The 25,940-nt window shown below is 51.0% G+C and overlaps 9 protein-coding genes across 9 annotated transcripts; 6 read left to right on the forward strand and 3 right to left on the reverse strand.

The window, feature by feature from the left end:
* UHO2_07373 (uncharacterized protein) lies at positions 1–5,361 on the forward strand (the record flags this gene model as incomplete). The annotated part of the gene is made up of 1 exon (XM_041556584.1): positions 1–5,361. One exon carries the CDS (start codon positions 1–3, stop codon positions 5,359–5,361), a length of 5,361 nt encoding a protein of 1,786 aa, XP_041412518.1.
* A 427-nt stretch (positions 5,362–5,788) lies between these two features.
* Positions 5,789–6,649, forward strand: UHO2_07374 (uncharacterized protein; the record flags this gene model as incomplete). The annotated part of the gene is made up of 1 exon (XM_041556585.1): positions 5,789–6,649. One exon carries the CDS (start codon positions 5,789–5,791, stop codon positions 6,647–6,649), a length of 861 nt encoding a protein of 286 aa, XP_041412519.1.
* Positions 6,650–7,156: 507 nt separating this feature from the next.
* On the forward strand, positions 7,157–7,824 carry UHO2_07375 (uncharacterized protein; the record flags this gene model as incomplete). The annotated part of the gene is made up of 2 exons (XM_041556586.1): positions 7,157–7,211; positions 7,319–7,824. The coding sequence occupies 2 exons, from the start codon at positions 7,157–7,159 to the stop codon at positions 7,822–7,824; spliced, it is 561 nt and encodes a 186-aa protein (XP_041412520.1).
* A 593-nt stretch (positions 7,825–8,417) lies between these two features.
* UHO2_07376 (uncharacterized protein) lies at positions 8,418–9,493 on the reverse strand (the record flags this gene model as incomplete). Its single annotated transcript, XM_041556587.1, has 2 exons — positions 8,418–8,576; positions 8,657–9,493. 2 exons carry the CDS (start codon positions 9,491–9,493, stop codon positions 8,418–8,420), a joined length of 996 nt encoding a protein of 331 aa, XP_041412521.1.
* Positions 9,494–9,768: 275 nt separating this feature from the next.
* UHO2_07377 (uncharacterized protein) lies at positions 9,769–10,113 on the forward strand (the record flags this gene model as incomplete). The annotated part of the gene is made up of 1 exon (XM_041556588.1): positions 9,769–10,113. One exon carries the CDS (start codon positions 9,769–9,771, stop codon positions 10,111–10,113), a length of 345 nt encoding a protein of 114 aa, XP_041412522.1.
* Positions 10,114–14,931: 4,818 nt separating this feature from the next.
* Positions 14,932–16,348, forward strand: UHO2_07378 (uncharacterized protein; the record flags this gene model as incomplete). The annotated part of the gene is made up of 3 exons (XM_041556589.1): positions 14,932–14,946; positions 15,019–15,616; positions 15,699–16,348. 3 exons carry the CDS (start codon positions 14,932–14,934, stop codon positions 16,346–16,348), a joined length of 1,263 nt encoding a protein of 420 aa, XP_041412523.1.
* A 93-nt stretch (positions 16,349–16,441) lies between these two features.
* Positions 16,442–18,085, reverse strand: UHO2_07379 (uncharacterized protein; the record flags this gene model as incomplete). The annotated part of the gene is made up of 1 exon (XM_041556590.1): positions 16,442–18,085. The coding sequence occupies one exon, from the start codon at positions 18,083–18,085 to the stop codon at positions 16,442–16,444; it is 1,644 nt and encodes a 547-aa protein (XP_041412524.1).
* A 4,017-nt stretch (positions 18,086–22,102) lies between these two features.
* UHO2_07380 (uncharacterized protein) lies at positions 22,103–22,568 on the reverse strand (the record flags this gene model as incomplete). The annotated part of the gene is made up of 2 exons (XM_041556591.1): positions 22,103–22,483; positions 22,536–22,568. The coding sequence occupies 2 exons, from the start codon at positions 22,566–22,568 to the stop codon at positions 22,103–22,105; spliced, it is 414 nt and encodes a 137-aa protein (XP_041412525.1).
* An 832-nt stretch (positions 22,569–23,400) lies between these two features.
* On the forward strand, positions 23,401–25,110 carry UHO2_07381 (uncharacterized protein; the record flags this gene model as incomplete). The annotated part of the gene is made up of 1 exon (XM_041556592.1): positions 23,401–25,110. The coding sequence occupies one exon, from the start codon at positions 23,401–23,403 to the stop codon at positions 25,108–25,110; it is 1,710 nt and encodes a 569-aa protein (XP_041412526.1).
* Positions 25,111–25,940: the final 830 nt, after the last annotated feature.

Below are 25,940 nucleotides of genomic sequence, written 5' to 3' on the forward strand. Positions count from 1 at the left end.
ATGTCGGATCTTCTCAGCAACATGACGGCAGCCTCCTCGCTCGCCTCGCCTCCGCCGTCAGAAAGCATAGAGCAGATCGACGACCGTATCGACGTTCGTCAAAAGATCTTGCTTCTGCGACAAAAGAAAAAGGACCAGCTCTCTGCTTCCATCAGCTTGAGTCCACACGACTCACACAACGCCAATGCAGACCGACTCACCTGGTTTGGTCTCGATGACCAAGAGCAGCTACCCGCCCTACCTTCGCTATCACGATCAGGGGCCCACGCCAGTTCTCGCGCTAGCGACGACGAGGAGGAGGAGGAGGAGGAGGAGGATGATGATGCCGACAGCACAGTCCTTGGTCACTACGTACACACTCTCCCGCTTCCACCCAGCACCTTTCGGTCAAGAACCACTCGCTCCCAACATCGCGGACCAAAACGGATCTCGAGACATTCGTTTGCTTCCGAAGGAGCATGCAGCAGCTCCCACGAGTCCAGCTCCCAGATAAGCTGCTTACTCGATGATGACACTGACGCTCACAGTCTCCATACCACCACTGCCACAGAATCCTCTTCCGATCCTCCTTCAAGGCGCGGCTCGAGTGCTCGAGCAAGCTTCGCTTCGCGTCCACGATCTCGTGCTGCCAGTCACAAGGACCTTACCCTCGGAAATGCCCCTTCTTCAACCACCTCAAAGCCTCTAGGCCCACCGCCCAGTGCACCTCTACCTCCTAGGCCCCTCACTTCGCCCCGAAGCACGCGCAGCCCCTCTGTGAGGAAGGGAGAGTGGTCATCGCGAAGATCCAGTCGCGTCTCTACTGCAACGGCTACCTCCTCACGCTCATCAACCAGTCTTCGCTCAAGCTGGCAGAGTAACAATCCTAGTCTTTCTTCCTCTCACCTCATACCCAGCCCAAGCGAGCGCAGCGACATCTCAGACGAAGAGCTCGATGGCATTCGTACCATAGCCAAGCACTTCCCATCTCCCACTGCCACTGTCATGTCGCTTCCGCCTCCCGTCTCTCGCCTGCTCAATCGCAATGGCTCTCATCCCAGCAGCAAGTCGGCGTTCAATTCCACACACCGTGCCTTTCATTCGCGCCGATCGCGTCCCACCACAAATCGAACCCTCAGCCCAGTCTTGGATAGCCCTATGGACAGGCACTTCGACACGCCCCACCAACGTGCAAGCCATAACAGCGCTGTCAAAGGTGAGGACAGCAGCGACAGTGCACTTTCTGATGTGCTCGACCTCACAGACAACAAGGGAATTCTCATGCTTGGAAAGAGCTTTCAACAAACTACTCTTCAATCCGGAGCTAGCGTGGCGCAAGTTGGGCTCGGCGCAAGGGGCTTTTCGCTTTCCAGATTTCGGTCGGAACAGTCGCTGCGTGATCGCTCGCATGAGCACAAGCAACAGCTTGAAGCGCAAACACAGGCCGCAACTTCAGCATCACCCGGTTCGGATCGCCTCGAGATTATGCGAGACGCTCAGAATGAAGCGCAGTCCAAGTCGAACCCAAGATCTCAACCACAAAGGAGGCATCATCAGCGCAGCAGCACTATGACCAAAAGCATGAGCGAGCTTGTGGCCGCTCTTGATCTCGAGGCTAGCGAATGGGGCCAGCGCCTTGGCGAGTCAGACAGCATGGAGTTCACAAACAAACACGTCGATACTGCTCAATTACCAGAGTCGCAACTGCTGGATGCCAGGCCTCCAGCATCTCGAATGGGTCCTGATGCAAGCAACGAGTCCTCACAGCCAGCGCTTCCAGAATCTGATTCGATGCCTGCGTTGAGTGCGTCTGGTTCTCAGGAGCATTCGCTGGACGATTCAAGAGGGCCCATCACGGCCGACTCATCACTCATTCGTTCCGACAGTGCCAAGAGTCTACCCTCGCAATGCCACCATTCCGACACTGCCACTGATGTTGGTGCTGGTGCCGAGTTCCGCTCCATCTACGACGCATATCGACACTCTAGCAGCACTATGGCGTCCCGCTTCACTGCACCGGTGGTTCGCATCGAGGACCCTGAAGGCGACGAAGTCGACGATTCGGAGCTAGAAGAAGAAGCCTCCCCATCGGATGACATGCCCAGGAAGCGTAACAAATCCACTCGAAAGAATCATCTTGGCTTCGAGGAACAGCGAGCTGCCATGCGCTCGCGGCCATCTGTTAGTCACCGCGCGAACTCGAGTAGACCGAGTCAGACATTCAAGTCAACATTGAACCCCACTCAAGAGGAGGACATGGCCGCGTCCGCTCCTTCTGCTCCTCCCTCGGTTGCCGCAGCGGCGCCAGCAACAACGACGGAAAGCACCGACCCATACGCTTTCTACGAGTTCTCGCCCAGCCTTCCACCGTTCATGCCAACTGGCTTATCACCGCGCGATCTGACAGGACGCGGCACATGGTCCAGCATCGTTGCTCGTGCTTCGGAAAGTATGCGCTCGCGCCAGACATCCATTGCTTCGCTCGCATCTGTCTCTACCTCAGCCACCGGCCCGGTCTCGGTGCGTCAGATCCGCGCGACTGCGCGTGCCAAGCAAAAGCAAGTTGAAGCAGCGCATCGCGCCAGAGAGCAAATGTCGGATGAGTTCGCTGCCATGAGCTATCGCCCTTTCGCCATTCACGACCATGCCCTGTCCTTCGCCAATCATGCAGGCATGTCGGCCGATCTCCGCGCTTCTGTCTCTACCATGCTCGGTGTCAGCTCTCCTGTCGAAGGTATGGCGTCGGGTCGCAGCTCATCGATGAGCAATCTAGGCTACGCAGACTCGGTGGCTCCCAGCGTCGGCGACTATGGTACGCGCTGGCCAGTAGCAGTTGGTGCTGATCAGGGTGTAGGACCCGACGATGCTGCTTCCATGTTCACCATGACCCCTTGGTCGTTGTCAAGACGTCCAACGGTACAACAGGCCAAACCCAAGGTCTATGTCGAGTTCGCTATGCAGACATCTCCACAGCCTTCGCCGACCGATTCCAGATTTCCCACCACTGACTCACTCGCACTGGATTGGGATTGTCGGGTCAATCGTGCAGATGCTGAGGTAAGTCGAAACGTTAGACCAGCCTCGGACTACGAATCAGCTCCGAACTCTACCTCTCGGATGGACCTTCTTGGCTTCGACGTGCCGCTGCGTCGTCGCCGTAGCGTTGCCTCTTTGCTCAGCCTGCATGATTTGGACTCAGAGCTGGATCAACCCGGACTGTGGCCCTCAAGGATCCGCGCTCCTCGTCTTTCCTCCATGTCTCGACGTCAAAGTCATGGAGATGGTGTTTTCGCAACAGCCGTTGACAAAACCGTGCATGCCTCCGATGGCGGGAGCGACGAAGAATCCGATCTGGACGTCAACGCTGATCTACAGGACCTCGCCGAGCGCTCGGGCGTGCTGGATGAATCTCGAGGATACAAGCGAAAGCTACACTCAGCTTCTACCAACATCCTTGAAGGCAGCTCTGGAAATGATGCGGCCAGACGACTCATTGCCTCGATCCCTGCGAGATCTCGCCGCATCTCGGCAGCATTGGACCGCATCCGCTCTCAGCGCATCTCTCGTCACGTAGGATGGGGCAGCTCCGACGACGAAGACGATCAGAGAGATGCTCCAACAGTGCTCTCCACACCTCGTAGGACGACAACTTCAGGACGACCTTCTCTGCCGAGCAGTGCACCTACCAAGGTTGAGCGCAGCGACAACACACTGCGAAGATCTAAGTCAATGGCAGCGATGGGCACTGTGAAGGTGTCTGGATCAGCTGGGTCTGCTTCGCCTTCCATGCTACGTGTGCGATCACCGAGCCCCGATATAAGCATCCTGACCAACCCGAGCGACGATGAGGAGGTATTGCTGACCGCCGAGGTCGAACCCGATTCTGCCGAACTCTCGCACACGACCGTTTTGGATGAAGAATTCGACATGATGGTTGGTCAAACGATCACATCGCGCTTCTCTAACCCTCCCCATCGCCCAGTTAAGCCCGCAATGCGTCGGGCCAGCAGCGAAACAGATGCAACACTCATTCGTCCAGCTTCACAAACGAATACCTCCGACAATGGTAGCGGCATCTCGGCGGAGGATGGCAACGAGCCCTTTCCTGAGGCCAGCAAGGATTCACAGCATACCTTGCAGACGCGGACGCGCTCGAGGACCAGCTCTATGGGCAGCGTGATCGAGATCATTCAGGAAGCGGACAAATTGCTGTCCTCTACCGGCCACTCCATCGGACACAGCTCTGGCCACGACACCAACATCAGCGACTCAGGTGGAACAAGTGGACACGATCCTCAGAAGCTCAACCAGGTGCTGGCTGAGATTATTCAACGACGCATGTCGATGAGGCTGCGAGGTCTTCAGACTCCCGTCGCACTGGCGAGACAACAGTCTTTGCAGTCTGGGTTATCGGGTGTTAAGGACACGTCTGCTACTGACCAGAGCAAGGTCGATCAGGTCGCAGATGACGTCCAGTCACCTGACATGCAGGACACGCCGGACACAATGGCGGGTTCCGAAATCTGGAGCAGCTTCCATGCTGATCGATCAAGCACTGCTTCCACTGCGACCACGTGGTCGTATCGCAGCACTGACGAGACGCTACTGCGCGTTCGAACTATCTCGAGCACAGAGGCCAGCCAAGGCAACAAGAAGGTCGCAACAAGCTGCGCTGATGCTGAGCCGCCTGCTTTTGTCGAGGATGTGGTTGATGCTAACAAGCAAGGCGAATGCGCCGAATCGCCGACATCCACAGCGTCGTCGAAGGCTGCCGGTGGGACATCCGGAGCAAGCCCGGCCATTGCCGTGCTACATCGCAAGAGCGGCGGACTGCCCGTTGCGCGAGCTACGCTTCAGCACAAGCCGTCGCGACCGTCACTACCCCTTCCTGCCAAGTCGGAAACCCTGGCCTCTACAACAACATCTGCTCAGCCCAGCTGCAGCGCCATTCCCACACCGAAACCTGCGATGCGCCGATATCAGAGTGTCGCCGGTCTGGAAGCTCGCTTATCTGACGCCGTCATGGAATCGACAGATTTGCCTTCACCCAACGTCGTCTTGCCCAAGAGAGACATCTCTGCGGTACAGAGCGCCGCGAGAACGGCAAGATATAGCGACGGACATCGGGCTACGACTCCGTCCAAAGCCATCAGCAGCGTAGGAGGCGGAGTCACACCTTCCAAGCTTCCGAGTCTCAGAAATGCAGCAAGCACCACTTCGCTGCGGGCAAGAGCCACAGCCGATCAGACGGTGGCAGCTTCTCCGATACGCACAGCTACATCAAATGCTTCAGGCATCCCTCAAAGACGTCTACCTACACCCAGAACAAAAGTCCACAGCCGCCTGCCGCCTCCAAGCGGTGTGGTCGTCCACAAGATTTGAGACGTACTTTCGTCAGAGCCACACTCCTCGCAAGATATGGTTTCCTTCACCCACACGTTCTTTTGCTTTTTCTACTTGCATTTTCTTCTTTACACTTGATACCCATGTTTGCTTCGTTTTCAATGCCTATTTAGCAGCCTGGACTGCGTTGTACTCTGTCCTGGTCGCTTCAGTGATTACCTCTGTGGCATCGTCTGCAACTTTCAGTAGCCTGTCGGAAAGGTTCGCCGCCGGTTGATCGAGAGCGGAAATTCGGATCAATCTCATCTTCCTAAGCCAAGCGGCTGTGCACGGACCCTGTATCCGGCCTCAAGTGCGACTTCTTGAAGAGCACTCAAGTGTTGTACCATTAACATTCTCTCTCACCGTCATACTCTTCGATCACGATTGCACAAGGTCGACTTTCAGCAAAATCTCATACTGCACGATGAGCGAGCCTGGACCTGGAAGCACATATACGCAGGGATACAGCGAGGCGGTGCTCAAATCTCATTCGTCACGGACCGCTGAGACGTCAGCTGCCTTTCTCTTACCTCATCTTAAACGTGATGGCAAGATTTTGGACATTGGTTGCGGACCAGGAACGATCACAACCTCTTTAGCTGCCTACGTTCCTGACGGCACTATCATCGGCGTCGATTACTCAGTAGAAGTGGTCGCAAATGCTCGCAAGCGCCTCGACGGACTGCGTGCAAACGCCAAGACTGAGGCCGAGCAAGGCGCAGCTGAACGATGTAGCTTCGAAGTGGCCTCAGTGTTTGAGCTTCCGTATCCCGACGACGCTTTCGACGTCGTCTATTGCCATCAAATGCTGCTACATTTGCCGGATCCCGTCAATGCGCTCAAAGAGATGCGGCGAGTGTGCAAGTCTGGTGGACTGGTGGCCGCTCGCGAAGCCGACTTCACTACCTCTGTCCTCTTTCCCCCGACAGAAACTTTTCGAGTGTGGCTCGAGGCTGCAACAGCAATCTATCGCTCGATAGGTGCCGAGCCAGATGCGGGTCGAAGATTGGTACGCTGGGCTCTGGATGCGGGCTACGCAGCTGGACCAGACCACATTACCTTCTCGTCGAGTAACCAAGCGTACGGCGGTCAGCCACACGCCAAGTTCTGGGGGGAGATGTGGGCACAACGTGTCGCCGCTGAGCAGTGGCAGAAACAGGCTCTTGATACCGGCAAAGTCGAACAGGAAGATGTGAAGGCGATCGAGCAAGACTGGCTGGAGTGGAGCAAATCACCGGACGGCGTTTTCATTATGGTGTGCGGTGAAGTTCTCCTGCGAAAGTAACGAAGGCGTAATGCAAAGCCATCCTACAGAGCTGTTCGTTTAGATGATTGTCATGCCCCTTGCATCTACGAGCATCATCATGACGAGTAACAGCCAGAGTGGGCGAGAAGACGATGGACTTCTAACTTGAGACCATGCTCGTAACGTGAACCCGCGGACCGCGGACATGTGTTTCGTGGGGAGAAAATGCTGGAACGGGCGCATTGCAAGCTGAGGATTATGCTGCTTGCTCGTCTTGGAGGGTCAATTTGAGATGCCAAGTCGGAGATCAACTTCCGGAGCATGGCAAGCGGTACTCGCTGTTCAGTGTGGAAAGCAAGCAAAAAAGGTGTTCTTCGCAGTCCGAAGGCGAAGCTTGACACGCACAAGTAAGACAAATACCTTCATCCTGCTTTCAGAACCATCCATCATCATCATCAAGCCTCCAAATCACTGCCCAATACCGTAACAGATTTGGGGTTCTATCTCTGACTGTTCAGTCCGCTCCTATACGATGCTTCAGGCGTTATGTTTGCTCCTGTTGTTGCTCTTGTCGGCCTGACCGGCTCAGGTATTGTTAGTGGTAAGTCCAGATCAAGGTGCAAGGTCGTTGTATGGCCAAGGCAGCATATTGCTGTTTGTACGTAACGTTAATCTCGCCCTCTTCATTCTCCCCTTGATATTCTACAGGCTTGGCACTATCCTACCCACTGCTCATCAACACACACCTTATCGATCAGCAAGGAGCCAACATCTCTCCACCCACGCCCTGGGCAGCCAATCTCGACACTGCCCAACGTTTGACGCTTTGGGAGCGCGCCTACAAGGCAGGGTTGATGACCATCCCAACCTTTTCCCTGCTCGTCTCTGCTTGCTTGACGACATTCGCACTCACCCATGGCACCAACAACACAAGCTCTCTCGCTCAACACCTAGGCGTGAACTGGGAGCTGCGCAAACGGCTGCTGCTGGCTTCGGCAGCTTTGACTCCCAGCGTGCTTCCTTTCACTGTTGTTGCGATCTTGCCCATCAACAAGAAGCTGATGGCGCTCAGAAAAGCTGCTAACAACAAGGAGCCAGTCAATGAGAACGAGGTTGACTCGCTCTTCAAAAAGTGGGCTCGACTTCAAAATGTCCGTGTCACGGCTTCCGTATCAAGCTTTGTTCTCGCGCTGTATTCTTTCATCGCTGTGTAACTAGCTCCTTCAGCCGGTCGAGATCCATTGTTGAGATTACAGATCCTCATTGCTCAAGATGAGATGGACTGAATATCGCGTTTGTGGCCGAGCAACCAAGGATATCTTTGAATTTGGCAGTCTTAACTCTTTCCCCGCGCCAAAACCTTGATTTATTTGACTTGCCGATCTTTTCGCCTGCCATCCGGATAGCCGCGTCCCGGAACGTAGTTCTTGACAGCTGCCACTGATAAGATTGGATCACATCCTCACCACCTTGTTCGCTCTCATCTCTCCTCAAAAATGGCACCTTATCCCACACCAAACCAATGACGAGGTTCTCGTCTTCAAATGCTATGACTCGCTTTCTCTTTGACAGCAAGATCAGCCACCTCTGAATGGCGAAGCTGAAGCCTTATATGGAGCTCACTGCGCCGTCACTCAACTCAAGGGCGACTACCCTGCACCTCCCCCAGATGCGCCGCCGCGAAAGAGCGTCGAGTTCCGATTTGTCGCCGTTTGGCGTTAGTTCACATTTCACCGTGTTCGCATGCATTTTTCGATAGCACGACGATAGAGCTTCGTTGGCAATGTGTTATTATAGAATGAGAAGCTCAAGCTCGACTGACTGCTGAGGACCTCGTGCGAGTTGTGAAGTAACTGGTGGCGAGGATAGCTGCACTGATGAACTCCATCATCGTAACGAAGCAAGTTTCTTCCGTGACGAACTGCGCAGTTAGGTTGTTGGCGTCATACACCTCTGAGTTGAAGTACTGCATCACATGTGCAAGAAATGTATGCAATCGTTAGTACAGCTTTCTAGGTCAGAGAACGGCAAAGAAGATTTACTTACGTTTAGATCAGGTACAATCGCTTGCGCAACACCAAATGCACCACGAATTGCCAAGAATGGCCATGTTGCCAGCAGCAGTAGCAGCGTTGCATGGCCAAACCATGGTCGTCTTCGGCGACTCTCTTCGGCGGGAAGCTCTTGGGCCTTCTCGGGCGCGGGAGTATCACTTACTACCTCGACCTGCGTGTTGCTATAGCGGTGGTGTCGATGTTGGTGGATTGTTATCGCAACACAGGCGAGCAAGGCCATGTTGACAGCCAGGAAGATAGTCTGTCCAGCCGCGCGCAACGCTTTGGAGGCATCCAATCTGCTCCTCACCTGACTAGGTGACAATTCCTTATCTGTGTAGGCCGAAGAACTGAGTGATCCTCCGGAGATGATGATTGTGTTTGCGCCCAACAAGATCCAATCGACTATGATGACTGCCTTGAGGGATGAAGACCCTTTGCTGTGCTTCCACTGAAACATCCTTGAAAATCTCTTCCTCCAACCACCGCGTTCTTTACTTGGGTCGTTCGGCTCCAGCCATGAGTGTCCGCCCCACTGATTGCGCTGCCAGGCGATCAGGAAGCGTAATGTACAGACGACGAGTGTAAAGTATCCTTCAGCTCCCAAAATGAAATACGCGACAAGGAGATTGATGTTCGCATATCCTATGATGCCAAAGGAAAGGCCACATCCTTGTGAGGCAAGTCGAACGGTAACGTGCAAGAGAAGTACGAGCCAGCGTGACAGTAACGGGACTTTGCGAAGAACGTAAAGGTAGGCGAGGAAGAGGAAGAGGATGAAGTAGAGAATGAGGAATACCAGCGAAGCCCTGGCTAACGGTGACCACATAGCGACGTCGACACCTTGATCTGACTACGGTGAAGTAGACAGAGACATAGCCAGTTGAATGATAACCTAGCGTTATACGATTGGGCTTATCAGTTTTTGGCACCAGGATGCTTGATTATATATATGGAATGACAAGGTGTTTACGGAGCAAGGTCACATTGTGAAGCTGTGCTAAACCTGTTACGCTGTTCACGTGTGCCCCTGCCAAGCCAACTCAAGCCTTATCCTGAACAGCAAGCCGAACACACTGCCGAGACAGAGCATCTTCACATTGCATGTTGCAGGAACAGGGCGCTGCCAGGCAGAACGTCAGTAGGTTCGATGCTCCGAATCGCAGAACTGTCATTGTCCAATCCGCTTGGCGGGCGGCCTTGCTACCCGTTCCAACGGAATTGGCTTTTTGCCTTTTAGACAAGATCAATGGTGCCGATTTTGTATGGCATCTTTGTTCCTGTTTCTCGCACGACTTCGCATCAGAATTGAACTCAGCAGGCTTCGATGGCTCGCTTGGGAATCTCATGAGGCCAAGCCCTTTAGTTGAAGATACATCAGAATTTCCAGAATTTATCCGGGAGGCCGATGAAGCGAAGCTCGTGAAAGCACATGCTGCTTATCCATGAGCTTATTCAGACACGTCAAATGCATGAAGCTGCCGAAGGAAGCGATCCAACATGATGATATATGCTGACATAAACCCTAATCGGGGATCGGGCGGAACCGATCTGTCTAGAGATCGGGTACAACACATTCCCGCTCGTTGTCAAGCTAGATCATGAAGAAGGATACTCCTGTCAGCAGTTGTGTGCCTGAAACCTGAGATCGGTAGTAGTGTCGATACTATTACCGATTCTGTCGAGTTATGCAATAATGCTAGTGGTATTACGATTCTCAGCAAAATATGTAATAGAGTCGTCTCTATCACTTTCTTGCTCGGAACTGTAGTATGGGCTTTGCTATTGCAGGTCTCAACTAACTGCTGTGGACACTCCATTCAGAGGTAGCTTGGCATGATCAATAACAATGTGAACTTGCAATGACACCAAGGTCTGGTGTGAGTATATTGTTGATGATGAGGTTGGTGGTGTCAACACGAGTGTCCAGTGTGTCAGCTATCACTTGAGGTGATCCCTGGACCACAGTGGATGACTGCCTTTGGTCCTATCTTAATCTGGACTGCTGGTTTGCTATGAACTGCCTTTGGATGTCAGTGAGTGGTGATACAACACACACACACTACAATGAGGAGCAATCTATTGATTCCTACTATGCTGACTGAACTAATGAGTACTTATGCTTCTGAAGTAATACTAGTTATGGTGTGTAGAGTGGATGGGGATCCACTCAACCACTTGTGATGAGAAGGTATGGTTATATACCTCTTCACAGTGTCACCAGCAACACTGCTCTGGCCCTCTCTCCAGAGAGTACCTTCTTTGCTGAGTACTATACCAGAGTCTCTGATGAGACACCTCCTCCTCATTGAGCCCTGCTTGCCTGTCACTCCTGTCTGTCCTTCTTGAGCTTATGTGCTGACTCCTTTGACACTGCTCCTCCTCCTTCTCATGACCTGCTTGCCAGTGTCTTTGATACAGCTCTTCTTCCTTCAACTGGCAATGACTCCCTTGACTCCTATCTTGTGGACCCCTGAGTGGTACCTGCCTGCATGCTCCTTGAGCTTGGTCCCCTTCTTGGCAGCGCTTGATCCTCATTGTATGTGAGCTTGGTCCCTCTTGCATGCAGATCGTCATACAAACATCCCTATCACTGATCTCTATGGAATCTGCCATATGATCTTGCTTACTGCAGATTCTGGCAGAAATTGTGATATTGACATTGCTCATGTAGATCTCAATGAGATCTGTCATAGAACTGTTCCTACTACAGATCTCACTGAATTCTGTTACAATTCCCATGATTGCCCGATTCCTTGATCCCTGCGCTCCCTTTATATGAACTGATGGCTCTTCTTACTTCTTATGCATCAATGCCCATGACAACTCCCACATTCGGCATGTACCTCATAGATATATATACAGTATGTGCATAAACTGTCCCAAGATTTTACATGTCACCATACATCACTCTAATGCTCAATAGCTATAAGTTGTATTGCCACACTGTCTGATATCATCTGAAAGCACTGCTTCTTCTCTCCAAGACTGTGGAATTGATATTGACATTGACTAAAAAAAAATTGTGCTATGAAGAAGAGCCAATTTTTTTTTATTGTGGGACAGTTTATGGAGCACTCCTTGAGAACACCTTAGTACTTTGTATTCCCTCCTTTGGCCTTCAAACTCGGTCTGAGCAAGTCTACGGTGTCTCGCATCAGCAAAAGTGCCTCCACCGATGCTCCAAAGTCAAAGGGGGGCTGGCTGAGAAAACTCCAGCCTCGTCATGTTCGCTTCCTGGACCACTATGTAAGCGGTCGCGCGCCAGAGACTAGCTGGGGTTGATTGAGTAAGGACTACTCAATATGATTCGCCTAAACATAACCAAGCGTTGTCGCCTAGTAAGTCTTGACTGACCGCCTTGAACACTCCATTCAGAGGTTGCGCGGCATGGACGTTGTTTGTTGGTGAGTGCATGATACACCCTCCCCTACAGTATGAGTGTTCATAGTACTGTTGATATGCTCTTGGATGTTGTCTGGACCACGATATGCCAATCACCTACAGAGGATGTGTGTTACTGGACCACTGGTGTGAAACACCACCTACAATAACCAACTGGACTGCTGGTGTCGAGCAACACTGCCTACAGCAAGGAACTGGACCGCTAGTGTAAAGAACACTGCCTACAGTAATGAACTGGACCACTAGTGTAAGGAACACCACCTACAGTTGTCAACTAACAGTGATACAACACACACGTTGAGAGTCATTGCAAGAGCACTGCTATTGCGAAGATACGTAACCTAGTAAGTATAGAGTAAGTAGTAGAGTTTTCAGAGTGGATGCTGGTCCACTCGAATGCTATGGTAGAAAGAGAGTATTTATACATTCGATCAGTGTTTTCCCTCAACACCTATCCTGCTCCTCTTGAGGGGCCTTTGTCCCCTGTTAGGCACTGCCTTGCCCTGCTGGCATCATCCCCTTCGATACTGTGCTCCTACTGTTTTGCTTGGCATAAGGGTTATGCAACACTGCCCTCTTGCCTTCATGCTCTCCTTCTGTCTGATGTGTGATGCCCCCTTTTGGCACGGCCCCCTTTCGTCTTAATCTTGTGAATCCCCTTTTGAACCTCGTGACCATACCCCCTGGTTGTGTGGTCATGTCGGCTCAGTTCCATCTTGACTTGTTCGGATCAGCCGACTAGTTGAAGCGTGCTGATTCGACTGACTCCAACATCGGCACAGCTCCGAATACTTGCTCGGATCGGCCAACTAGTTGAAGCATGCTGATCTGACTGATTCTGACATTGGCACAGCTCCGAATACCTGTTTGGATTGGCCAATTAGTTGAGGCATGCTGATCTGACTGCCTCCATCGTCGGCATAGCTCCAAGTACTTGTTCGGATTGGCCGACTCATTGAAGCATACTGGTCTGGCTGACTCCGACCATTCCCATGAGATCGATCTGGATTCCCGGGATTTGATCGATCTCGTAAATCATGTGCGCTGCCAACCCGATTAATCTCGTTGATCCCCGATGGTTGTCGACTCTGATCAATCTGGTGCACCCTTCATATGTTGATCTTCTGTGCACCCTTCATATACTGCTCCGTTATGCGACATTATCATAACTGCCGCTGATCATTTGGTGCACTCTCTTGCGCAGGCCAGCCGTCCCTATGACACACTATTTCAAGCTCAATTCAATGTCCACAGTCAGGAAAGCATGTCATGCACTGCAGGAGACATTTCACATCAAAGCATGCCCAACAACAGTAAGAAAAGCACTTCATTACTGTTGTTACAAAGCACAAAGGTTAGTGAAAAAACCGAAGCTACTCAAGAGACATTGCAAAGCCCATTTCAAATTTGCTAATGAGCACAAGGACATGACTGTTGAGGATTGGAAGAATGTGGTATGGTCTGATGAGATGAAGATCAACTTCTTTGGACTGGATGGTAAGCAGTTCTGTTGGATTAAGAATGCCAGCTTCAACAGCAAGCTTGTCAGGCCGATGGTCAAGTTCGGCAGCAGCTCCATCATGATCTGGGGCTGTATGATGTGGGAAGGGGTGGGAGGTATGCACTTGGTGCTGGGTTCAATGAATTCAGACCAATACATTGATATCTTGAATGACAAGCTTTTAAAAACAATCTCAGATTTGCAGCTTCAGCATGCATACACTGACATCACATTTCAGCAAGACAATGACCCAAAACACATGTCAAAGAAGACAATAATGTGGTTGGAAAGTAATAGCATTAAGGTTATGCAATGGCCAGTGCAGTCACCAGACTTAAACCCAATTGAACACCTCTGGCACCATCTCAAAATGTGACTTTCATGGTATAGTACAATTGTGAAGTCCAGGGATGAACTGCTCAAGAGATGTGAAGCTGAATGGACAGTGATCACTCCAGAGACATGTAGGACACTAATAGAGAGCATGCCAGACTGCATCAAGGTGGTTCTGAAGGCCAAAGGAGGGAATATGAAGTACTAAGGTGTTGTTGAGGAACACTCCATAAACTGTCCCACAATAAATAAATAAATTGGCTCTTCTTCATAGCACAATTTTTTTTAGTCAATGTCAATATCAATTACACAGTCTTGGAGAGAAGAAGCAGGGCTTTCAGATGATATCAGACAGTGTGGCAATACAACTTATGGCTATTGAGCATTAGAGTGATGTATGGTGACATGTAAAATTATGGGGCAGTTTATGCATGTGCTGTATGTTTTGTTCTAAAACTGCAGTGACATCATACTCAGACTCTCCCCGATCGCCAGTTATCGGGACAGAACTTCTTCACATTACAACAGAAGCTTGACATGGCAACAACTCAGCAGCTCTGCAGAAGAGACAACTTAGCAGCTTGACAGAAGATACTCAATTTGTCTGAGGCAGTCCAACATCCCCAGAGATGATGTCAAGTTATATATATATATATATATGTAGCCTTGCTTCCTTTAAGTAATACAGAAGCATTTTCAGTTAGCATACACCTGTTCGAAGGGTACTTGATCGTAGCCCCGACAAAGTGGTGTTTTCTACTTTTGAACTTCAACTGTATCACTGCTCGCTCTCCAAACGCACCGATCCCAGCCTGGAATCATCCAGCGCCAATGCAGTACTCACAAAATAACTGTTGCGAATGTCAGACCGGCTATCGGCAAACAGAATGGTAACCGGTTGGAACGACGCCACGAATTGCGGGGAACGCTCATGCTGTGTGTCAGTGCTCTCCACACCTTGCTCTTCTCACGTCTCTTCATTACCCTTTCCGCCTGTCCTCATTTCCTCCAAGACTTCATCACTGACGATGTCCGATCCAAAGGTAAGTGTGGATCCCTTCGTGGTCTCCCGTTCGGTTGACTCCTGACGTTGACCTGATGTTGTGCTCTTCCAGTCCGGTTATCTGCGCGAGATCTACGTCGGCGGTCTCAGCGGCACCAAGCCTCAAACCACCGACCTCAGACTCCTTGAGCAGCAAGCCAAGGCCAAGATCCCAGCCGAAGCCTACGCATACGTCGCGGGCAGCGCTTCAACTGAGTCCACTGCTTACGGCAACTTGGATGCTTTCAAGAAATGGCACATCGTTCCTTCGATGCTCCGCAATGTATCGCTCGCTGAGTTTGACGGCAGCACTCGTCTCTTTGGCCGAGACTACCCTACTCCGGTTGTAGTCGCACCTATTGGTGTGCAAGCGCAGCTGCACCCTGAAGATGCGGATTGTGCTACCGCACGGGCTGCTGCTGAGCTGGAGATCCCGTTCACGCTCTCTTCTGCCACCAGTCGAGCTTTGGAAAACGTATACAAGTATGCTGGTTTTGCCAAAGGTACCGAGGAAGACGGCGGAAGTGATGCCTGGTTCCAGCTCTACTGGCCCCAGGATGATGAGTTGACGGAAAGTCTGCTCAGTCGTGCCAAGAAGGCAGGCTACCGAGTCTTGGTAGTTACTCTCGACACTTGGAACTTGGGCTGGAGGCCGAGAGATCTCGACACTGGTACGCCATCCGAAATGAACCCCGTCGAGTTGCGGAGAACAGACCACTGACGATTTCTTGTGATCGTCCTTCGTTTTTACAGCTTACAACCCCTTCCTCACAGGTCAAGGAGTAGCCAATGTCTTCTCCGACCCTGTCTTCATCCGTAAATACTGCGAGGGCAAAGACCCTCGCCGTTCCGACGCAACCAAGGACGACATTACCGAAGCCTCAGTTGCCGCCATTTCTCAACTCTCTCCAGGTGTCTCTCACACGTGGTCCGACCTGGCTCTGCTCCGCAAACTCTGGGGTTCAGACCCTATCGTCCTCAAAGGCATTCAGTCCGTTCCCGATGCTGCACGAGCCATTGAGGCAGGCATGGATGGTGTCTGGGTCTCCAACCACGGCGGTCGACAGGTCGATGGTGCCGTACCTTCGCTCAACCAGCTACCCGCGATTGCCAATTATATCAACTCGCTGCCACGCAGGCAGGACGAGGAAAAGAAGACGGTCATCTTTGACTCGGGAGTGAGGTGCGGTGCGGACATTATGAAGGCGCTGTGCTTGGGAGCGGACGCGGTGGCTATCGGCAGGCCTTGGTGTTGGGGTCTGGCCGTCAACGGAGAGGATGGCGTCAGAGACGTATTGAAGACGCTCTTGGCGGATTTCGAGTTGAACGCCGGCTTGGCGGGATACCAGTCCGCCAGGGAGCTCAACAGCCAGGCACTCATCAGGGCCGATGGCAAGATCTAAGTCGCACAACCTTGCTGTTCATTGGTACACTTCCTGTAAAGCGCTTTGCTTCAGTCAAGCCACTTAGTAGACCTATTGCGTATGATTGTGTGGCTATGTGAGAAGGGGCTGCAATTGCTTTCCAACATGCAAAAGCAGCTTGTCGCAACCCCACTGTGAGACTAGTGTGATGCCGACGGGCCAGCCGTCGTCTTCAGCGACATCTGCTGGGACCGCCAGCGCCGGCAGCCCTGCCAGACTAGCAGGTACTGTGAGGATATCCTGTACGTACTCTCCTAATCCAGCTTGGGCCACTCCTTGCTCCCCTTTCATCGCCGATGCTAGCGTTGGCGCTGTGTCTGCTGCTGAAGGGTGGATGATCATGTCCACTCCGTCGTCCTTCGCGTCTCTCGCTTTTGAACTTAACTGTGTTGGGTATTGAATACGCAGCACGTCTGAAAAGTCGCTCTGGATCTTAGCTCGGATGCGAGAAGCCTGGAGGAAAAAGTTGTCGAATGCGTCAGCCGTCAATACGAAGGTGCCGAGCAGGATTCGCTTGCGCACTTCATCTCCGAAACCAGCCGTTCGTGTCGCTGCGTATGCGTGGGATCCTTTGACTGGATGTTTGTGGTAGCCGTATTCCACACCGTCGTATCGCGCGAGGTTGCTGCTTGCTTCGGCGGAGGAGATGATGTAGTATGCACTCAGCGCTGAGGGCGTGCTCGGAAGGCTTACCGAGACTATCTCTGCACCGAGCTTCTCCAGCGCAGAAACAGCTTTTCGGAAAGGTGGCAGGACTCGTGGATGAAGTTCAACGGGGAAATACTCCTTTGGTACTCCCACACGCAGGCCCGTGAGTGGCATGGATGAGTCGCTTGTCGTAGAGGATAGTGTGTCTAGAACCTTCTGCGTTGTTTCGGACGCTTGCTTTCGTGCTTCGATACTAGCGCTGGTTGGATCGCGCCCATCATGGTCCGCAGCAATCACATCGTACACTGCTTCCGCATCTTCCACGGTACTTGCCAACACACCAACTGTATCTAGACTATCAGCATACGAAACAAGTCCCCACCGACTGACCAGTCCGTAACTCGGCTTTAAGCCCACCACTCCGCAATAGGCAGCAGGCAACCTCACACTGCCTCCAGTATCACTTCCTAACGCTACCCGAACAAGCCCTGCCCTTACAGCTGCCGCTGAGCCACCTGAACTACCTCCTGCGACTCTGTCCTCCTCTGGATTCCAATTGATCCCGTCTGTTCCTGATGAATTCGGTGAGGCAGGATTTCGCACAGCCCCATGAAATGAATGTGTATTCGTGGAGCCCATGCCAAACTCGTCGCAGTTAGTGACATAGCGAAGATCTGCACCTGCCTGCCGAAGTAGGGAGACGGAGGCGGCATCAAACGTGGAAGTATAGTCCTGGAGCATGGCACTGGAGCAGGTCGTGACAGAATCGCGAATGCACAGGTTAGCTTTGATTGCTGCTGTCCATCCGGCAAGCGGGCCTTCTCTATGGGTACTATGAAAGCCTGTAGATGGTTTGAGCTCGCCAATTACGGCATTATATGGATCGAAAGGTCCATCTTGGAGGTCTCTCGTGTTGTTCTGAGCTGGCGAGGATGTTGCAAAGCTTCTTCGGCTCGATCTGTCATCAATGCAGCAAGCGCGAAGATGGGCGCTTTTGCTAGTGCCTTCTCGGAGGCAGCGGAGTGTGAATCTGCGAGACTGAGCTCTCGCTAGAAGGAGCGCCACCATCGGTCTTTTGGTTCGTGCTCGAGCTTGGAAGTGTTGTGGTTTGAGACGAGAAGGAAGTCAAACAAAGATTAAGCTTCAGACATGATTGTGATTTCTCCGGTTGGACCCTGAAGAGCGTGATTGTGGAGGTTTTTCTCTCGTACGATACAATCCAGCTTCACCTTCACTCCGGGTGTTGAGGGTTCATCAGTACGATTACGCTTATGCAGCCATCAGTTGGGCGTGTCCCAGTACTGTAACCTTTGCGACCCCCTGGAAACGTTTGTAGCCGAGCCATGCTTCAGCGAGAAAGTGTGGATCGGACAGACGACGCAAGCGTAACTCATCGATTAGTCGTTGAACTTTCTTAAACCACTGTCTATAAATATAACATACAGAGTAAATAGATAGGGACGACAGTTTATCCCTAGCGTAACTTTTATTTCTTGAGCGATGACCATTCCATTATGAATCACCGGATCATTTTATCCTACTTGCGTTTCTGATCGACCTATCAGTCTTTCATTCAAGCAGGCTTATACTATCACGCTTTAATAAACTTTACATAGTTCATTGGTTTCTGACCAATATATGCATACTTTTGAAGGCCTCTGATACTTTATTAGAGGCTACCGTTCCAGTCAAACTGACCACCTGATATTTTCCCATATAATTTATTACTAAATACCTACAAACAGGTTTTTCGATCTGTTTATAATCAGCTGTATTACCAAAATTCAATTGAAAGTTAATAGAAAATTTCTAGAAAAGTGTAGAATTTTTCTTAGGAAAATTAGTAAGTTATCAATATTAGGTAAGTCTTTTCTTTAGACTAGTCAAGGTATTTCACTGACGTAGAAAAGCTACTCCCTTGTATACTACACCTAGCTATAGGAAAAAAAAAAAAAAAAAAAAGAAAAAAAAAAAACAATATCAAGTTACAGTAAAGCTGCATAGGGTCCGTCGAGATAGGTCGGATTCTCACGAATCTTTCCCCCTCCAAGAACTGTACGGGCAACTTTCATCACATACAGCTCAAACATTTCAATTAATCAATTTAAACTTACTTTCTGGGGGCTCCCATATATTATTTAGTAGTTGTTATTTGCGGTAACGATTCATCATCGATTTCATTTTCCCCATTGCTTAACGTCCGCGCGAATGCGCTCTGTTTTATGTAGTCCAAGTACTGTAGACGTTAGCGACCGGAATAAGGGTACGCTCTGCAGCGGGAAAGCTTACCTTGACTGTCAGCCTTGAGAAAGAGGGTCAGGTGATACACTCTGGTTAGTCTCGAAAGATTTGGTCTCCATGGCCATCGTAAAGAGGAGAGGGATGGAATTTAGGGGTCGCTAACGAGAAAAGACGGCTTCCAATGGGATCGGACAAGTATTCGAGGCACCAGGCTGCAGATTTATCCCTACCAACGTGCCCACGATAGATCTAGCCGAGCTCGCCAACATCTTTCGCTCACTCCGCTGATAATGGTTGACACTCTGCACTCAATGAATAATTTGGAAAGCGCCGGTAGGGAGCCAAGGGAAAAGCAGCAAACAGGGTCCTGAGGATCTGAAGAAAGCGAGACATAGCCACCCGATCGGAGCGACAAGCATAAGGAAATCAATGCGATTGACTGCAGCGTGTGGCGATACCCTTCCCACACGCTTGACAGGCCCGAGAGAGCCGATCAAGCATCACTCTATGAGAAATAACTGCCGTACCGGCACAACCAAGTAGAAAGAATCGCCTGTCGATGAGAGGTGAGCGTCGATCTGATGGACACGACATTCCCACTCACCTCCTCTCCACGTAGCACTGAGTTCGTGACGAGAAAGGGTGCTCTCTATACAGTATCACAAAAGTGCCGATGTGAGGGAGAGATGCGACCGGGGATTGCAACTCTTAAATGGGCTGCTTGGCTTGGCTTGACTCGCTTACTTGGCAGGAGGATGGAGAAGGCGCGGCGGTCGTGACTTAACACAGATGAAAAGTTGCAGTGATGTAGGATGAGCATGCAGGATGAGCATGCAAGGGAATCTGTACATTGGGGATGGGCAGACAACGAAGGTTTTTACGTTCTCGACACGAGATGTCAGTTGCCAGATGTCTTAGATGCTTACTTCTTGCAGTACCGGTACACGATGGATACGCTTTTACAGGAGGCCAAAGAAAAGCGGATGGATATGCTATCTTGACAGATGATGTAAATGGAAATAGCATTCTTCGATGGCGGCGGACCTGGGAGACAAAGAGCCGCTGCGGTTGTAGAAGCGTCTGAAACGTGGTACAGGATTTTGGGGCGTCGGCAAGCAAACAAAGCAAACAAGCTTGGAGAGACAGAAGAGAGAGCGAGTCTTGTCCGCATGCAACAAGGCTCACTCCGGTTGAAATTTAACGTTTCCTTCTCCATCTAGCCTTGCTCTCAAATTGTTTCTAATTCTGCCGGTAGGCTAAAGTCATTGTTGATGGGTTTATAATAGAACAATGGACGGCGAATGGAAAGACCCGATCTTCTTGACGAACTCATGGACACAAAGGCTAGGCGAGGGGACCCTGTCTGTAGCTAGCTGAGAGCTGTGAAAAGCCGTGCATGTTTTCGAGGTGATTGGCAACCACGGTTATGCAGACGCTAGACAGGCCTTGTGACACGAGAATGTGGATACGCTGTACCATAATTTACTGCACTGCACTGCGATTCGGTTCCAAGACTGTAATCCACCATGGTGATCAACGTCAAAGTGATGGAACTCGCTTGCGCTGTCGATCAGCATCCTCCCCTGGATGAAGCTCCAAGCAGGTTCCAGAGAGTGGCCAAGACTCATGTTTGATGGATCTGGAAAAAATCATAATAGCAATCTACGGCAGGAAGGGAGTGCAGACTGACATGCCCTTTGACTCGGACGATGAAAAGGTCCACTTGACCATCGCAGTGAGGTGTCGCTTTTACCGAGGAAGAGCAGGCAAGGGTCCAACACAGCGGAGGACAGGCTCAAGGCTCAGCAAAGCAGCGATGCTTGTGGAAGTAGGAAGGAGCGACGTGCGGAACGGCCAACAGTAGGCACAACAAGGGTCTTGTGTTGGTTTGGACGCTTCGATCTCAGTGTACACATGTGAGCTCAAGAAGTGAGAGACTGCGGCAGACCAATTTGTGCATTCGCTGTACGGCGTGAGCAGCAACGCTTCAGGCTGTGGTGATAGGTGCCCATTTTGACTGAGGAGCACAAGACGCGTTACAGTTGCGCCAATCATCAAAGCAAACAGAGGCTGCTCGTGCCAGAGCCTTTTTCTTTTGCTTCATAAAATCGGAATCCGAGTCTCGATCGGACCCCCAAACGTTAGCCGAGGTTGAGGCACCCGATCGCGAGCGGGCACTAAGAAAATAAAGAAGAAAAAGAAAAAAGAAAAAAGAAAAAAAAAAAAAAAAAAGAAAAGAAAAAAAGAAAAAAAGAAAAAAAGAAAAAAAGAAAAAAAGAAAAAAGAAAAAAAGAAAAAAAGAAAAAAAGAAAAAAAGAAAAAAAGAAAAAAAGAAAAAAAGAAAGAAAAAAGAAAAAAGAAAAAAGAAAAACGGGCGAAAAGAAGGTGACACAAGAATAAGAAAAAAAAAAAAAAAGAAAAAAAAGATGGTTGGGTACAGCACTACAGGTCTTCGACCATTGCGTGCGAATTTCAAAATTAATTGCATTTTCCTGTGAATTTCCATCGCATGTCCCACAACTGTGCGCAAAGCGGTACAGCTGACTGGGGTGACTGATCTTGTGCTTTTTCGCTGTGTCACGCTCGATTGAGCTACCAACTCGGCTTTGCGGTTGCCAGGGCGATTTATCCAGGTCTGCCGATCTTCATAGTTTCATTTTTATTTTTATTTTTTTTTGGTTGCAATAATTGACATTTGCCACTCTGTCTACTGTTGCCTCGTGTCTATTGTCTCTTGCGTCCTTGATTTTCGATCCCCGCGGCATCTGCCTTTTCTTTATTGTCTTCAGTCCTCTTCTTCTCTTCAGGACCCCTTCAGGGTTCGTCTCATTTGGCTTGGCCGAGCTAGGCTCTGTCTTTCCTGTCGACCCTGACTGTGACCTTGTGACTATCTAGCCCACCTATGCCTTGCTCACGAAGCTCGCCAACTCTGTCTCGGTGTGCCGTGTTTCTGACGCTGCTCCTGAACCGCAACTGGACAGTAGTGCCATACACAACGCCACCGCAATCGAAAGAGTCGACTTTCTGCCTTTTCGCTTTCTTTTCCTCATGGAAATTTTCTGGCGCTCTCGCCAACGGCTTTGCTTTCTCACTGCAGACCGTGGTGCCCACCCTTCTCGGGTTGCAAGGGCCCTGTCTGTCCTCGCTCTTTGTGCATTCGCCGCTATCTAGTGCACCTCTTCCTACCTCACTCCCTCCCTTCTCACTACCACTTCCATTCACCCACTAAACCACAACAGTCTTGTCTGGCATCTACATTACACACATACATACGCACAACCACCACCACCACACAGCACACAGCCTTCATCACTTCTGGCTGCTTGATGCTCTCTCTACTGCAACTGCACTTTCTCGACTTTCTTCCGCTTTCATCCCGGTTTAGGTCGACGTTGTTGTCATCGCAGTAACGCATATATCTTGTCATCATCAGCCATCTTGACATGAGCAGATAGATACAACATACACATCTATCTTCTATCGCTTCACTACAACCTGGTACTCGTCCAGCGGCCTATATTTCGCACTTTCCTCACAGTACCTTCGTTCATCGACAAGAACGCTCAAACCATAGAGCTTCACTACACTCGGTCTTGATACTGATCCTATCAACTTCCAGACAAGTCCTCGCTATCCAGTAGCTCAGCTTCGGTTCGCGCTTCTGTTTTTACCGTTTGGACGGTCTAAATCTCTTCCACGTCACTTAGTATCGTCCCGTAGGCTACGATCATCGACCTCTTCTAGCACTCGAATATTAGACTTCGCACCACTCTGCGATTTTCGAGCTGCACTAATCACTTGATCATCCATCACTTCCTTCCAACATCATCTCCGCCTCTTTCTTCCTCCAGACCACTTTCTACATTGGCTTGACCCATACCCGAGACTGTTCTCACCTCTTTTCCACCAGCTATTTGTTATTCTTGCTACTTTGCTCTTGCCTCACCTTCCCCAAGTCAAACTCCTCCGCTTGCACAAAGCACTTTTTCCTTTCATTGGGACACACTAACACGCTCTTCAGCAAACTTTGGTGCAACAAAGCCGGGGTCAGGTTCTCCAACTTCGCCAGCCCCCCTTCTTCGATGCTTCTGACGTCTCACCCCCATCTGAAGGGCAAGCCGCTTCAGAATTCTCGTCCGTGTATGTCTTTCATCTTGACCGCATCTTCCGCCGCCGCTACCTTTGCTGTCAACGATACACGATCGGCCACTCCTCTTCCACCTACCAACTCGCTTCGTATCCTCATTGTCGACGACAATCATGTCAACCTTATGGTTCTCAGCATGCTCCTCAAGCGCCGTTTTGGCCATGCCCTAGCGCGTCCGCCCGTCAGCCTTGACAGCGGTCTCAAGGCACTGCAGTTGCTTCGCACCCAGATCTTTGATCTCATCTTCATGGACATCGAGATGCCCTATCTCAACGGTGTCGAGTGCACTCGTCGCATCCGAGCTGGTGAAGATGGTATCCTCGCTGCCAATCGCAATGCACACGTCGTCGCTGTCACCACCAAGGTAGGCGCCGAGCCCGCTTCGCTCTATCGACACGTAGGCATGGACGGCATGATCAGCAAACCCGTCCGCTTTCAGAATTTCCAACAGTACATCTGCCCTCTTTCCATCGAAGCATCCGAGGCCAAAAGTTACGTCACTCCAGTGCTTGTTGGCACCGATCATGTCTTGCCCCCGCTCCCTCCCATTGACCTTGAGCATCGGCTCTTCTTTGTGCCCACCGCCAACGGAGGCGTTGTCGTCAAGTCCAAGTCATCTGGTCGCGACTGCAGCTCACCTGAGCCTGAATACCCGGACGCCAATCAGTTCGCGGCTATGCTCAAGGCGCAAACGTCCAAGTCGCTGCGTGACCGCAAGGTACTCTCAATCTTGCGCTCCACCACGCTTTCTGAACCACGCAGGTCGTTGTTCAACTCGCCTAGGTCCGAGCATCTTGGAGCAATGCATTCCAGTGTGAAGTCCAGCGCCGACGTTCCGGCAGATGCTGTAGCTCGTAGTCGCGTCGAGCGTCGAGTCCAGACTAGCGAGCTTCGTGATTTCCGCGATAGCTTCCAGGACTTTGCGCTCACGTTTCAGTCACCGACACTCTCTTTTGAGGGCCTCGTCGATCGCGAAACGCGCGAACGCGAACGTGATGGCAACGTTGGAAGGTGTGCACCTGCTCCAGTCAGGCCCGTGCCGATTCATCGTATCAGTTCGCCTGCGTATTTGCTGGACGGCTCGCCCATCAGCCGCGTTCGTGCCGAACCAGCAATGAGCTCCAATCCGGAGCTTGTGCCCAGTCACGCTGTGGGTCCTGACATTCGTCCGTTGCCGCTCAAGCGACCTCGATGCAATGACTCGGACGGTTCGGCATCCGGTCCTACTGAATGCACTTACGGCGCTGAACACACCGCTTCGTCGTCCTCGGCTGGGTCTATCACGCGGGCCTTGTCGGACTACACGTGCATCACTCAACGCTCTACCTCGCTCGAGCTTCTGAGCAGCTTCAGCAGTCATCGTACTACGAGCCCGTCATCTTCGGTCACCACGCCAGTGTCCTCTCCTGCTGACATGGAATATCTGAGCGATGGCAAGGTCGACGATGAAATGCGCAAGGCAATCTTCAGTCCTTATACGGATGATATGTTGCTGCCACGCGTGCCTGGTCTTGGATACTTGGATGCGACTAGTCTCTCCTCGTTTCCGCCTCTGTCAAAGCAATTTATGTCGCTTCAAAACAGTCCGGGCATCCTGATCTGCGATGCTGATGGCGAGGCCGACGACAGCAAGTCGGCTCTTCGAGGCGACATCTGTCCAGGCATGGAGACACTTGATCTGGACCAACATTCGCAAACTCACTAGTCGCGCGCCTGGCTGCTGACTATCCGTGTTCATTCGCGCTTTGGGCATAAAACAAGGTCACACATCTATTCACTTGATCAGCTTCAGCTCTACAGGTCCTTTCTTGTTGGGACCTTCGAGAACTGCTGCAACAATTACGGCCAACATTAGCATAGGGTTGCAAAACCAACAAGCAAAGCTGCGAGAGACCATTTTCCAGCTTTACATACACGCCAAGCTTGAAAATAGTTAGCACACTCTAATCAGTCTCTGTCTCACATCTCTCGCTCTCTCGTCAGCACACTCTTGAACCTCTATATACCCCTCTGCTCTGGGCTCTTTCTCTACTTTGTCACGCTGGAACCGATCTCTTCTCTCTTGCTCTGGCACTCTTCTGGATCACATCTTTTCATTGTCATTGGGTTTTATCATGGTCTCCTCAGGTCTTCTTTTCATTTTTACCATTCTTCCTGTATCTAGGTCTTCACTTGCGGCTTCATTTTGACATGACAAACTCTTGCTTTTCTTCCTCTGTACTCAAAACCAAAACCACCTGAAGTCTGAATGAAGAAAGCCTTTGTGCTATTTGACCATTGAGAGAGGAACGCAGACACACTTGTGATCTTTATGGTATAAATTGCTTACAAATGATTACAGCAACGCTCTAGAAGCGTACAAGAGAGACACACACACACACACACTTACACAAACTGACACGCGCAATTTCGAGAATTTCACACACACGCCCCTAAAGTCGATGCGCCCCTCCTCTCTGGTAAATTCAGCAGATTCGACACTGCCTTTGGCTCCCCTGTTGGCCGAGCGCACGGGCATGTGTTGCTGCTTGCGCT

This window comes from Ustilago hordei, assembly GCF_900519145.1.
Source record: "Ustilago hordei strain Uho2 genome assembly, contig: UHO2_contig_27, whole genome shotgun sequence".
NCBI classification, from domain to species: domain Eukaryota; kingdom Fungi; phylum Basidiomycota; class Ustilaginomycetes; order Ustilaginales; family Ustilaginaceae; genus Ustilago; species Ustilago hordei.